Here is a 15,694-nt window from a genome sequence, read left to right as displayed (position 1 = left end):
GAATCCCAGTGATCTCTCCGCTATACCTCACCTTCATTCAAAGGAAGACTTGGTAAATTTTTAATTAAAAGACGGAAAAAGAAATAATGGAAAGTTTTCTGTTTCTCACCAAATGAAAAAATGCTTTTGGTGGATGCCTATGATCCTGATTTAATAGTTGCTTGAACAACCAAAGTGTACTAGGAATGACAACCCGCAGAACCAAATTTCACTATAATGTGATCATAAATTATAAAGCTGCTAAGGACCTTCGTGAGCTAATCCAACCCCCTTATTTTTCTGCTAAGGAACTAAGGCCCAGAAAAATTAAATGATTTGCACAGTCACACAGATAATATAGCTAGGATTTAAACCCAAATCTAGCATACTTTTCTCCCAGAAAGTATATTAAGTTTCTGATTTAATGTCTAGCCAGGGCTTTGAAATCAATACCTGGGTCCCATGGAGAACAGATATTTCCAGCATTTCAAAGTCCACTTTTTAAAGTGCCTCTTGGTATGCTACTCTGCATGTTGGGTCTAGGGTGACTGTGGGTGGCTTCCTACCAAGCCTATTCCTAGTCCTTGGTTGGAAGGACCTGTGGTCTTATTGGTAGAGTTCTTAAATGAGGGAACTCCCTTCTCCTAAAGTAAATTGGCATCTTTACGACAGAGAGGTGAAGATTTCCCTTGGCTTACACATGTCAGAGGCAAGATTTGAATCCAGTTCTTCCCAGTGCTACACCTCCTAGCTACCTCCTTAAAGGTCTGCCAAAGGGTTCAACAGTGAATTTTGTTAAAAACAAATGGAAGAGGAGCAACTACGTGACTTGGTAGATTGAGAGCCAAGCCTAGAGATGGGAAGTCCTGGGTTCAAATCTGCCTTCAGAGACTTCCTAGCTGTGTGACCCTGGACAAGTCACTTAACCCCCATTGCCTTACCCTTACTGATCATCCACCTTTAAGTCAATACATAGTATTGATTCTAAGATAGAAAGTAGGGTTTAAAAGCAAACAAACAAAAGTAAATTATAATCCATGATTCATCATGTCCTCTAACTAGAATAAACTAATCATAACCATTACCTGTTTGCAAGGACAACAGACTAAAAAGTAATGAAAAATGTAGAAAGCCCTTAGAGCCCCTGACAAATTCAAATTTGGAATAACTAAGAATTGCTCTGTTGCTCTGCCTTGAGCCATCTTCCCAGTAATAAACTAGAAAATGTCTGGCCATGTCACTTCCTGGGGTCTTTATAACCTTAAGTCAAATGAGGTATGTGACACATCAAGCTCCTTATCACTCTCCTCTTCAGAAAACATCATCATGGCTCAAGATTTCTTATTGTTCAGTCAAATCTGAGTCTCCATGACCCAATTTGGGGCTTTCGTAGCAAAGATAATGCAGTGCTTTGCCATTTTCTTCTCCAGTTCATTTTATATAGGAGGAAGCTGAAGCAAACAGTTTTGAGGGAACTTACCCAGGTTGCACTGCTATTAAGTACTCTGCTCACTGGGACACCTAGCTGCCTCTGGATCTCTAGGGAGATAGTAGTAGGCTCATGCTTTACCTAATTTCTAGTCTAGACAAAACTCAAAGCCGCTAATTTCTGAAGGGTTTACTACATAATTGTTCATAGAGGGTATAATTATTTTTTTTTCTGAGAAATAAATAAAAATTAGGGATCCTAACTTTGGCCAAAGCCCATTTTGGCATTTGTGATGATTGTTTTCCTCCAGTTTCATTTACTTCTGACATACTACTACTATCCATCGCTGCTCAAGCCCTCTCTAAAAGCATTGTTCCAACATCTTCAAAAGTCCCTCCCAAGTTGTGTAACCCTGGGCAAGTCACTTGACCCCCATTGCCTAGCCCTTACCACTCTTCTGCCTTGGAGTCAATATACAGTATTGACTCCAAGACGGAAGGTAAGGGTTTAAAAAAAAAAAAGTCCCTCCCAATTGAAGACTCATTCATTATGGTCCATATTTCCCCATAGATACAAGTATTTTTTGTTCTAATTAAGAAATTAGAAAAGCAGATGAGTGTGATACAACGTAAAGAGAGCTGGGTTTGGAATGGGAAGAACTGGGTGGGTTTGAATCTTGACTTTGTCATTTACTTACTGCCTACATGATGACCTTGGCCAACTGCCTTCCTCTCTCTTGGCATCAGTTTCCTCAACTATAAATGTGGAGATTGGACTGGATGGCCCCCAAACTTCCTTCTACCTCTAGTCTATGATCCTGTGATCTCTAAGATCCCTTCAATAACTGATCGCATGCAGTATATTTCCAGACTGGCTCCCATCCATATCCTCAACACTAAGGAATTACTTACTAGACTTATTTTGGTATATGCAGGTCCTTTTCCTCTTTTAACTCTTTGGGATATAGACCTAGTGGTGGTATTACTGGGTCAAATGCTCATTTTAGGGACTTTAGAAACATAGTTCCAAATTGCTTTCTAGAGGAGTTAGACCAATTCTCAGCTCCACCATTAGTGTTCTGGGTTCCCCAGAGCCCCACCAAGATTTGTCAATTTTCCCTTTTTATCAACTTTGTCGATGTAATGGGTGTGAGGCAGAGCCTCAGAACTGGTTTGATTAGCATTTCTCCAATTAGTGATTTAAATATTATTTCATATGGCTATGGATAGTGGGGATTTGATGCTATCAGTTTAAGCTCAATCATTTTCATTTTCATCTCATCTGTGAGGCAGAATATTTTTTCAAGTGATTATTAAAATTGGACAGACAGATGACAGACTGAGGATCCTCAATGAGCCACATATCTTTGAACATGGCCCGTGGGAGAATTTGTTTTACTTGACCATATGCATATCTATCATAATGTTTTTTTGTTATTATTTCTTTAGAAGGAGGGATGGTGTAGGGAGATAGAGGGTAAGAAAAACAATTTTTTATTTATTGAAAAAAAAATTTTTTTAAGAATTACTCACTAGTGGGAAAGCTGCTACCTCTCTGGAGTAAGGCCGATCCCAGTTTGAGGACGTAATACAAGTCAAGGAGTGCGGAGACATCTGATAGCAGGACACAAGAAAGAAAGAAAAAAGAGCAATTACTTCCTTTTTATATAATGATATTTTATTTTTCCCCAATTACATGTATAAACCATTTTTTAATATTCACTTTTTTTAAATTTGAGTTCCAAATTCCCTTTCTACCCTTCTTCTCTCTTCCCTGAGATGGTAAGCAAATTGGTATGGATTTTATGTGTGCAATCATATAAACCATTTTTCCATATTAGTCATTTTGTGGAAGAGATCTCAAACAAACAAACAAACAAAAAAAAACAACAACAAGGAAAGTGAAATATATTATGTTTTGGTCTACATTCAGACTCCATCAATTCTTTCTCTGAAGAGAGATGACATTTTTCTTCATAAATCTCTGGGCATTATTTTGGATCACTGTATTGCTGAGAATAACTAGGTTGCTCACAGTTATTAATCAAAAAATATTGTTGTTGGAGAAACTAGGCAGCTCAGTAAATTGAGGGTCAGAATTAAAGATGGGAGGACCAGGGTTGAAATCTGTCCTCAGACACTTCCTGTCTTTGTGACCCTGGGAAAGCCACTAAACATTTATTGCCTAGCCCTGACCATTCTTCCACCTTAGAACCAATACACAGGATTGATTCTAGGATGGAAGGTAAGAGTTTAAATAGATATATTCCTGTTACTTTGTATACTGTTCTTCTGGTTATGCCTACTTTGCTTTGCATCAGTTCACATAAGTCTATATAAGTTTTTTCAAAATCATCCTAGAGTATACAGATTATACTGAAGGATGCTAATAAATACACCAAGGAATACTAATTATCCTTATTCCCCCTTTTGTTTCACACTATAAAGTATCACAAACCAGCACTGCTACAAAATTCTTTGATTCCCATTTTTAAAAATAATCACTTTACCATCAAAAGTATTGAGAAAGATAAGAGAAATAAATCCTCCATTGGGCTGCAAAATTCTGCCTTGGAAAACATAACCATGTTTCTAAAGGCAGTCATTGTATGGGGAAAAAGAGCCTTGGATCTGAAGGCAAAAGACCTAGGGGTTTGAATTCTTGCTTTATACCTGGTGCTTGTACGACCTTAGGCAAATCCCTTTGTCTCTTTAAGCCTCAGTTTCCTCATCTGGTAAAAGAAAGTTGGACTAGATGATTTCTAAGATCCCTTCCAACTCTTCTTATATGATTCTATGATTTCCTTTATTCTTTTTTTACCTGGATGACCTTGGACAATTTGCATCATCTTCCTAGTCTTGCTTCCCCATTCATCAAATATGAATGATAATACCTTTGATAAGTATCTAGTCAAGCTCCCCGTCCAGGTCTTGACCTCAAGTCCAGTTCTCTATCCACTCTAACATGTTGTCTCCTTGACAATGTGGTGGGGTAGATGGACCTAATACTAACTTACCTTCAGTGGGTTAACCCTTGAGTCCATGCGACCTTCCTCTATATCAGCAATTTCTTGTCGGATACTGATCATGGCATCACAAAACCTGTCCAGCTCAGCCTTATCTTCAGACTCTGTGGGCTCAATCATAAGTGTCCCAGCTACTGGCCAGGACATGGTGGGAGCATGGAATCCTAGAAACAGAAGCAAGTAAAGGAACATCTCTAGGTCTTGTTCAACAAGGGAACTGGACTCTCATCTCTGAGATAATTTCCACTTCAGAAATGCATTTCTTCTTTGTGTTTTCCCCCCCATTTGAAGGATGCTAATAATAACAGTCACACACATTTTCCCGCTAGTTCCCCTGCAAATGCCTTGGTGTGACACAGTATGGAAATGACCCTGGATCTTCAGGACTATGCCAGTGGAGCAAGCATAAATCCTGGCATATTCAAGCAACATAGAAAGGCATGGAAAAGGCACCTGGTAACAGACTGGACTTCCATCACCTGAGGACTAACCTAGCTAAGTTTAGAGAGATTCATTGCCAGAAGGTGGACCACTCAGGATTGCCTTTTTTTTTTTTTAAGCCAGAGCAACTGGCAAAACATGGCAACCTAGCGCATGGAGGAGCTATAATCTATTGAGTGAGAGGAGTAGCCACTTAGATGAGAGCAGGGATCACATGAAGCACCAAAATGGGCCCCATTTATAGATCTCATAAAAATCCTGAAGCAGAAAGATGACTACTTTTCGTTTAGTTTTTTTTAATAAAATTTTGATATGTTCTAATTTTTGCATCATCATAATTATCCCTGGCATTTCTCTCTATTCCCCTCCAAGATAGCCATCCCATATAACAAAGAAAAAAAATTTTTAAAGAGGAAAATAATCAGAGCAACTCATCAATATATTGAAAAAGTGTGATAACAGGCAAAATGTTTAATTCACGTAGACCTCCGACCTCCACAAAAAGGTAGGTAAAAAAAGTGTCTTTCATGTCTTCTTTCTAGTCCTGTTTGATTTTCATAATTTTTTAGTCACTTTTGATTTTTGTGTGCTTGTTCTTTCCATTTACATTGTTGTAATTATTATATATTTTATTTTCTTGTCTCCCCTTACCTCATTCTGCATCAATTCATGGAGCTCTTTCCATGCTTCTCTAAATTCATCACAAACATCATTTCTTATAGCACAGCAATATCCCATTATATTCACATGCCATATTTTGTTTACCTAATCCCTAACCAATGAACATATACTTTGTTTCTACATCTTTATTATCTCGAAATGTGCTGCTATAAATATTTTGGTTCTAAAACTTTCTTCTTATTGGTGACTTACTTGGAACATTAAGCTAAGTAGTAATGTCTCTGGTTCAAAAATTAAAATACAAAGATGAGCATGGAGAAGTATATCCTGAAGGCTAGAAGCCTGGAAGAGACACTATCAAGCCCAATGTGGAAGATAGCAAGGAGTATTTCTCTAGAAACAACTAGGCAAACAGTGCTGCTTTCTTTGTTCTGGTGGAAAACCTTGCTATGGTGGAGGAGGCCTCTTCCCCTTCTGGGTAATGGCCCTTGTTCCAAATCCTCACTTAATCTTTTCCCTTTTTTGGAGGGGGCATGTATAGGAAGAAGAAGAGGAGGTCGATATATGGTAAATTCTCTGAGAAAATTTTAAAAATTAAAAATTTTATTTGCATATTTCCAATTATTTTCCAAAATTATTATAACATTTAAAGCTCCACCAACAATGTATTAGCATGTCTATTATTCTACAACTCCTCCAACAGAAACTATTGCCATTTTTTGTCATCTCTGACAATTTAGAAGATGTGAGGAGAAACCTTGGGTTTATTTTGATTTGCATTTGATTTGCATTTCTCTTATTATTAGTGATTTGGAGTATTCTTTCATATGCTTATGAATACTCTGTAATTCTTTTGAGGAATGCTTTTTTTACATCCTTTGACCACTTATTTCTTGAGGAATGGCTATTAGTCATATACATTTATTAATTGTTTATGTATCTTGTATACCAAGCCTTTATCAAAGAAATTTAATATAAAGTTTGGGGGTGTTTTTTTAAAACACTACCTGTTACTTTATAATACAGTTTGGAAGTGCTATTCCCCCTCCATGCCTACTTCTTTTCATCATTTCTCCCAATTATTTAGAACTTTTGTTTTTCCAAATGAATTTTGTTACTATTAAGTTCCTTGCTAGATTTGGTGATGATACTGGTAGGGAAAAAAGCATGATATGGTAGGAAAAACATGGAATTTGGAGTCAAGGAAACTTGAGTTTGAATCCCACCTCACTACTTAGTAGCTATGTGACATTAAACAACTCATTTAATCTCTCTGAGCCTGTTTCACCATCTATAAAATGGGGATATGAATAGCATGTACTTCCCCAGGTTCTTGTGACAAACAAATTAATTAATATATATACATAAAATGCTCTATAATCCTTAAAGCATTCTAACATACTTAAAATGGTGCCCTTGGACGAATTCTCTTCTAGTGCAAATTAAACATCATAACTAACATTTTATACAGATAAGTATATAACATTTTTATATGCATGTAACATTTTATATTTACTTAAGATAACAAAAACTACAAATTTGAAGAGTAACAGGAACCATGTTGGAAAATTACTCACCATAATCTTGGAGCCTCTTGGCAACATCTACAGCTTCAATATTTGCAGATTTTTTGAAGGGTCTTGTATCCAAAATAAATTCATGAGCCACATAACCTGTTGAGGAACATGGATCATCCCGAACTTATTTTATGAAAATAAATAACTAATATCCCTAGCATAGCATAACAATTTTTTTTCTAAAATATACCTTTAACCAATTGAGCTTTAAGCTAGTCAGTCAACAAGCATTTATTAATACCTACTATGTGCTAAGCACTCTACTAAGCAATGAAAACACAAAAAAGGCAAAAGACAGTTCTTGAATTGTGAATTCAAAGAATTCACAATTTAATGGGAGAGACAAATTCAATGATAGCTTAATTATCACAATAATTACTTAACATAGCTTCCTCCTACAGTTATCCTATTTACCACTTTCATTCATTCTTCCTTATTCATTGACCTGGTCATGTCTCAAAATCTACAATTTCCTCAAAAGTGACTTCCCAAAGTCACATAAAGTATGAAGAGAGAAGCTAGGATTTGAACCCATGTCATCTCATTCCAAACCTAGTAGCTTTTTTTTTTCTGCTATAACACTACCAGCCAGAGAATGCATTCTAAATAACTGATATTCTAATTAACTTAATTCATGCTATGGGCTGGGGAACAAAAAAGAAATAAGCATCTTTAAAGCACCTACTATGGGCCAGGTACTATGCTAACCACTATATATATATATATATATATATATATATATATATATAAAACCTCATTTGAACCTCCTAATAATTATGTGAAGCAAGTGCTATTATAATCCTCATTTCACAATCAGGGAAACTGAGGCTTGCCCATGAATACAGGGCTTGCCCAGGGTCACATAGCTAGTAAGCCAGCTGTTACTGTTACCCAGTGTTCTAGCCCTGGTGACACCATGCTGCCTTTTTTGGGAAACAATGAAGTAGAGAGTAGCGTTGATGAGGCCAAACCCACAGATCCAGGCTTGCTGGAGGTTAATTAGCTTTACTGAAATTCCTTGCCATGGACTGCATCATTAACATGTAGCTGGAAGCTCCTGGAGGCAGTATGGACTGATTGAACTGATGGATTCGTAGAAAAACAAATACAGGTACGGTAAAGTGGTCGTAAACTGGTACCATTACATTTAGATGTAAGCTCCAAGTAGAGCCCCAAAAGTGGCTCAGCATAACTGACAGAACTTTCCAGGCAAACATTTCCCCGGGATTAGAATAGACTGTATCCTTGTTAGAAAGCATGGCTGACCTTTGGCTTTACTCACTGATAAAGCAGAATACACTGGTCTTCTCAGTCCTTAAGGGAGCCCAGCAGCCTTTCACTTTGCCTGTGAGGCATCAGAAAATCCTTGAAAATACTGCTCAGAAGAAATAGTGCTTCTTACCAGCATTAACACTCTTCTGGAAGGTATTGGTAGGAAAGGGTTCCAATCTTAGCTCTACCATTGACTACCTGGATGACTTCAGGCAAGTCATTTCTCTTCCTTAGTCCTCAGTCTCCCCATCTGTAAAGCGAAGGGATTTGACTAGAAGGCTCTTCCTAAAGGCTCTTCCATCTCTAGATTTATGCTCCTATGAATGTGATTCTGATGAAAGGAAGGTGGAGCAATGCCCATTATTCAAGGGACCTGCAGGAAGAATCCTGCAATATCTGACTACTTTATACTAAGAAATAACTACAAACTATAGCTGATTTTTTACAAGTCGTTAAGCCTGGCTATCGTCTTGTAAAACTATACCTCAAACCGATCTCAGACGAGTCCTAAAGTCCTCTAATGCCAAGGGGGCAGTGAGTGAGGAGTAAGAGGAGAAAACAGAAATATACTAGGAGGGAGGGGGAAAAACAATTCAGTTCAGCACTCAGGATTTCCATGGAACCCTATAAAACCAGTCACCAGCTTTACCACTACTCCATGCCTGTTATTTCCGATGCCTGAGCATAAGGACTGCATCCTTTGACCTGGGAAACTTGCCCTCACTCAGATATTCAGGGAAAGCTAGAGGCTCTGCCCCAGTAGGCTGGCCAGGCACCATCCTTCTAACCAAAGTCCTTCAAGAGCTGAACCCAAACCAGCTTTGCTCATTTCTTTCCTCCTCCCTTCTCAGAGCCCAGCACCAGAGCCAGGGATTTGGGAAAGAATCTTCGAAAAGGAACTTCCAAATGAGCCTCAGATGGGACTTTCAGAAACCCACATTCTGAAGTCTTCACATTCCAGTGACTACAGAATGACAGCTTCTGTCTCTCCCTACTCCATATACCATGGAAAGAGGGGAAAATAATAACCGGATGATCTTTTGGTGCTCTCTACAATAGGGATACTTTTTGACAATCTAACCGTCTATAATTGAGGTAGCTCCTGGTTCCATGAGCCTGGATAGGCCACTTCACCTCCCTTAGCCTCAATTACTATAAAATAGGAATAATAATATCCCATCACTTATGATTGTTGGGTACCCCTGTGGAGCTGTAGATAAAGGACCAAACCTGTAATCAGGAAGATTAGGTGGGCGAAACTGGGTGACTCAGTGGATTGAGATTCAGGCCTAGGGATGGGAGGTCCTGGGTTCAAATTTGACCTCAAACACTTCCCAGCTATGTGACCCTGGGCAAGTCACTTGACCCCCATTGCCTAGCTGTTACAACTCTTCTGCCTTGGAACCAATATACAATATTGATTGTATATGATGGAAGGTAAGGGTTTTTTAAAAAAAGGAAGACATGTTCCTGAGTTCAAATCCAGCCTCAAATACTAGATGTATGATACTGGGCCAGTCACTAAACCCTGTTTGCTTCAATTGTCTCATCTATAAAATAAGCTGGAGAAGGAAGTGGAAAGCCACTCCAGTATCTTTGCCAAGATAATGCCAAATGGCTTCACAAAGAGTTGGACATGACTGAAATGAATGAATAACAACAGCTAGGGTTGTTGCTAAAATAAAGATGATCTATTTGTAAAGTGCTTTGAAAATATCAAAGTGCTATATGAATCATCGACAAACATTTATTGAGCATCTCCCATGTGCTGAGCTCAAGAACCCAGAAGCACTGGGTCCGATGCTAGGCATACAAAGACCCCCTGCTCCCACAAAAGAATTGATTCTCTCTAGGGCTTATAGCCTAGCCAGGGGAAGACACGCAGATATATAGGAATAGCCAAGAGAGATAGGGCTGGGGAGAGGGGGCAGGAGGATATTATGGATGGAGGGCATGTTCAGTGATCCTGGTTTGCCTCAGGAAAACATCAGAGCTGTCAGATTGCAGGAGATGGAGCCTGGCTTCTTGTCTTTCCTTGATTTTTGTCCAAGAGGCTATTTTTGTTAGGATGGGCACAGTTTGAGAAATTTGATGGTATAGACAACATTGGAACCCAAACAAAACTCACCCTTTCCACTACCACCAACTGGAAGCCCAGATGGAAAAGACAGCTAGGATCCACAGAAATGGTGTTTGTTGTTTAAGAACCGTTTCCTTTATGGGTGCTCCTTCCAAGTGATGTATTCAGTCTCCTCTTTCAAACACTATTCCTACATAATATATTTCTGTCCCTCGCAAGTCTTGCTGAAAGCCTGGCAGGCCTGCATTCCCTGTCATGAATAAAGCCGATTCTCCTGATCACAGTACCTAGAACATGGCACATAGCTAGGGCTTAAATATTTATTGACTGACTGACTGACTTACCAGTACCATACTCGATGTGAGTTACCAAGACAGCCATGGCAGCTCACAAAAGCCCAGCTGGGATTTCATTAAAATGTTACTTACTGCTGTGTAGTTATCCATAATGAAGAATAATCTTTTTTTATAGCAAACAAATATGATGAGAATAAAGAAAACAACCAGCTTCCTAATAAAAATTAAGTTCTTTATGTAACAAACATTTTACTATGCGTTTTGAAAGGTTTTTTTTTCCTCATAAAACATTTGCCAAGAACTACATTTAATTAAGAACTTTTTTGCCCTTTGGAGGTAATTTCATGGTTATATTTTTCTCATGTTCTAAACTGTTGAGGTTTAAATGGTTTAATTAATAAGCATACTCATCGGACCAAACATGAGAGATTTTCTGTTTCTGAAACATAAGGATTGAGCAGTGAAATCTGGGATCACTAATCCATTTAAATTTAAATTTTAAATGCTATTAATTATCCTAGACTGGTAGAAAATGCTGCCAACTCACCCCACTCCCTGCCCTGGGTAAGCCCAGGGGTAAAAGTGCCCCAATCAAGCAAATACTTGTTAATTGAATATTTCCCCATTGAAATGCCTTCTTCCCATGCCCTGCTAACATGTTCCTCTCCACTAAAGTTCCAAACCATAACTACACCTCTTTCAATTATTTTAAGAAGTTGCTTTCCCTCACTTCGAGGCCATCCTATGTGAGTTCTCTCAATTTCTTTGCTCTCTCCCTCAAAATTTCTCAGCATCATAATAATAAACATATGGCCCAGATCAAATTGCTTACCATCTCCAAATGGGGTGGGGAGGGAAAGGAGGAATGGAGTCAGTTTGGACCTTATAATTTTGGGAAATATAAGTTGAAAATTATTATTACAAGTAATTGGGACAATAAAATATCTTTGAATTAAAGGAATAAGATAAAATAAAATCACCTCAAAAAAGAAACTTGGAGAGAAAAAAAAACACAACCCAGCATCAGCAGAAGATTCAGAGAAGCAAAAGAATCAAATCATCTTCTCTCCTGAATATCCTTCCTTCCTTCTCACTAAGCCTAACCCTTTAACCTGTGCCCTTGACTCCATTATTTCCCCAGAGTCCTTAAGCCAGCAATTGTTCCCTCTTTTTCACGAATCTTCCAACTCTTTCCTATCCAATGCCTCCTTCCCACCTACCTACAAAAAAGCTTTCTCCTGCTCAGTCTGGGGGACAAAAACCACCTGTTGGCCTTTCTATTCTATCCAGTTACCATTTCCTCTCTCTGTTCATTTTCCCTGCCAAATTTCTTAATAGATAAAATACCTAATGCTTGTACTTTCTTCTCTATCCACTCTCTTCTCAACCTAGTCATACAATCAAGCTTCTAGCTCCACCATTCAACAAAAAGATAATCAATGAGGATAGCTGCCATGGAATGATGGACCAAGAACAGGACTCCAAGTCAAAAAACCTGATCTCAGGAATGTCTCCCTTCAAGCCTTCAGCACCTCAAATATTACAACAGCCTCCTAATTGGTCTCCCTGACTCTAATCTCTCCCTTCATCAATCTGTCCTCTACACAGCTACGAAAGCAATATTCCTGAAGCTCAAGTGTGACTAGATTTTATATGTGTGTATACACATATATGTATATATACATATCACATATATTTGACACCTATATATGGCACCTATACACACACACATATGTAAATATTACACCTCTACTCAATAAGCTCCAATGGGACCCTGTGACCCCTAGGATAAACTACAAACTCACTTAAAATTAACAAATAAATAAATAAAATCCAAACTTCCCCTGCTGGCCATTTAAAGCCTTTCAGAGTACGTTCCCAGCTTACCTTTCCAAACTAATCTCCTATGACTCTCTTGTACGTGTAATGTGTTTCAGCCATACTGGTCTGCTCACTGTTCTCCCTGCAGTAACACTATATCTCCCATCTCCTTGCCTTTACACAGTCTCTGCCCATACCCGGAATGTACCCCTTCCTCATCTCTGACTCTTGCAAAGGAAACTCCATGTGGGAAGATATTGTTTGATTTTTGACTTTGTGTATTCAGAGCCTGGCACACTGCCTGATATATCGTAGCCAGCTGATCTAAAGAAAGAACTGTTGGAGTCAGATGGATGTTAATCAAAGCATACTAACTTTCACATCAGTGTATGATTTTATTCTGAGGTTTTGGTTATAAATGAGTGTGCTCTTACACCAGTGACCAATATGGAAGTACATTTTACATAACAAAATTAAATTTTTTAAAAGAAAAGAAAAATGAAACACTAGTTACGAGACAGCAAGGTAGCTCTGTGGAGTGAAAGCCAGACCTAGAGACAAGAGATCTTGGGTTTAAATCTGGCCTCAGACACTTCCTAGCTGTACAACTCTGGACAAGTCACTTAGCTCCCATTGCGTAGCCCCTACCCTTCTTCTGCCTTGGAATCAATACACAGTATTGATTAACTCCCATAGTGAATCCCTCCTAGAACATTATTACAAGAAAAGACCCAGTCATCCCTATCTCCTAACCTCACAACACTCCCTCAATAACCTTTCCTTTTTCCCTTCCCCACCCCTGAGTTCTAAAAACATAAGGCAAAAAACTGGGACACTAATGTATTGTTGGTGGAGCTGTGAACGGATCCAACCATTCTAGAGGGCAATTTGGAACCATGTCCAAAGGACCACAAAATTGAACATACCCTTTGATCCTGTAATACCACTACTGGATCTGCATCCCAAAGAGATAATTAAAAAAAAGCAAAAAGGACCTACTTGTACAAAAATATTTATAACTGCTCTTTTTGTGATGGCAAAGAATTAGAAATTGAGGGGAAATGGCTGGTGGGATATTATTGTGCTATAAGAACTGATGAGTAAGATGATTTCAGAAAAAGCTGGAAAAATCTACATGAACTAATGCAGAGATGAATAAGCAAAGCCAGGAGCACACTGTACAAAGCAATGGCAATATTGGCTGATGATCAAGAGTAAAAACTTGGCTGCTCTCAGTAATGCAATGATATGGGACAGTTCGGGAGGACTTATGATGGGGGATGCAATCCACCTCAAGAGGAAGAATTGTTGGAGTCAGATGGAGGATCAACGCATACTGTCTTTCACAGCAGTGAATTTATATTCTTATTTTGAGGTTTGTGTTTTATATGAATGTGCTCTTACAACAATAACCAATATGGAAGTGTATTTTGCATCAAATTACTTACCATCTCCAAGTGATAGGGAAGGGAGGGAGGGAAGCAATTTGGATCTTGTAATTTTGGAGACTATATGTTAAAAATTATTATTGGGGGAAGCTGGGCAGTGCATTGAGATCCAAGTCCCGAGGCAGGAGTTCTTGGTTCAAATTTGGCCTTAGACACTTCTAGCTATGTGACCCTGGGCAAGTCACTTAACCCCCATTGCCTAGCCCTTACCACTCTTTTGCCTTGGAACCGATACACCGTATTGATTTTAAGATGGAAGATAAAGGTCTTAAAAATGTTATTGTTGGGGGCAGCTGGGTAGCTCAGTGGATTAAGAGTCAGCCCTAGAGACGGGAGGTCCTAGGTTCAAATCTAGCATCAGCCACTTCCTAGCTGTGTGACCCTGGGCAAGTCACTTGACCCCCATTGCCTAGCCCTTACCACTCTTCTGCCTTGGAAACAATACACAGTATTGACTCCAAGATGGAAGGTAAGGGTTTTTAAAAAAAAATGTTATTGTTATATATAATTGGAAAATTAAACATCTTTGGATTTTAGAAGGAAGGAAGGAAGGAAGGAAGGAAGGAAGGAAGGAAGGAAGGAAGGAAGGAAGGAAGGAAGGAAGGAAGGAAGGAAGGAAGGAAGGAAGGAAGGAAGGAAGGAAGGAAGGAAGGGAGGGAGGGAGGGAGGGAGGGATGGAGGGTGGAAGACAAGCCAATCTTAAATCAACTCAGCCATTGTTCCTGGATAGAAGTGTCAGTCTACTCCAGTATGGCCCCCATTCCCCAACCCTTGACTTTCCCAACCAAAGTACTCCCCCTCCCCTTAGGCACTACTTCTTCTTTGTGTGTTCACCTCCATTAGAGTGTAATTTTCATAAAAGCAGACAGTCTTTACTTTTTTTGTATGCCCAAAATGTAGCACAATGTAAGTATTTAATAAATGCTTTCAGTCTCTGTGCAGGTGATTCCTGAATCAATCTCCAGCCCAACCTCTTCCCCAAGCACCAACAGGCATCTTCAGCTCCTGCCAAATGTCCCAGCACACTTCAAAGTCCAACCTGAGCTCATCTCTCTGCCTAACTTGCCTCTCTTACTGACTGTGAGGGTGAGAACCACGTCTCGTAGGTTAACAGCCTCAGTGTGATTTGTTCCTCCCTCCCTCTCTGAGACACCAAGCCTTACTGATTCTTCCTCTGCAGCATCTCGCACATCTGTTCCCTTCTCGCAGCTGCCACTGACTCGGCCCTAATTACCACCTACTTGGACTATTGCAATAGCCTCCTGATTGGTCTCATTTCTCTTTGCCAACTGCTCCAATCCATCCTTTATGCCTCTGCCACATTAATCTTTCTTCTGCAGGGATAGAGTCATGCCATTCTTCTGCCCTACTTAATGGGAGAAGGAGGCAGTACAAAGTAGGGGAAGAACACTGGATTTGGACTCAACGGGCCAATGGTCAAAGTAAGGGGCAGCATTGTGTAGTGGGGGATCGAGCACTGGACCTGGAATTAGGAATGTCTGGGTTCAAATCCTGCCCCATACACAAACAAGCTGTGTGTCACTCAGCAAGCCACATACCTTCTCTTCCTATCCTAGAGCTGTCTCTACCCAGAGGCCTATATTCCATGAGATGAGTCCCTAACCTGGAACATTTCCTCCGAGGTGCCCAGGCTACAGTGACTTTACTCCTGGTTCTATCCCCTTGCTCTACTTTTCCACATTCT

General features: G+C 39.4%; 1 protein-coding gene across 1 annotated transcript in view; it reads right to left on the bottom strand.

Moving 5' to 3' along the window:
* Positions 1 to 15,694, bottom strand: part of GLDC (glycine decarboxylase) — a 118,805-nt gene that overhangs the window by 1,542 nt on the left and 101,569 nt on the right. The window contains exons 22-24 of the mRNA XM_001371698.4: positions 7,073 to 7,168; positions 4,425 to 4,597; positions 2,941 to 3,021 (exon numbers count right to left, since the gene is read on the bottom strand). Coding sequence (XP_001371735.2) covers positions 2,941 to 3,021; positions 4,425 to 4,597; positions 7,073 to 7,168 — 350 coding nt within the window. The remainder of the gene's footprint in view (positions 1 to 2,940; positions 3,022 to 4,424; positions 4,598 to 7,072; positions 7,169 to 15,694) is intronic.

This window comes from Monodelphis domestica, chromosome 7, assembly GCF_027887165.1.
Source record: "Monodelphis domestica isolate mMonDom1 chromosome 7, mMonDom1.pri, whole genome shotgun sequence".
NCBI classification, from domain to species: Eukaryota; Metazoa; Chordata; class Mammalia; order Didelphimorphia; family Didelphidae; genus Monodelphis; species Monodelphis domestica.
Note: the sequence above shows the minus strand (reverse complement) of the source record. Positions and strands in the feature narration are given on the sequence as shown.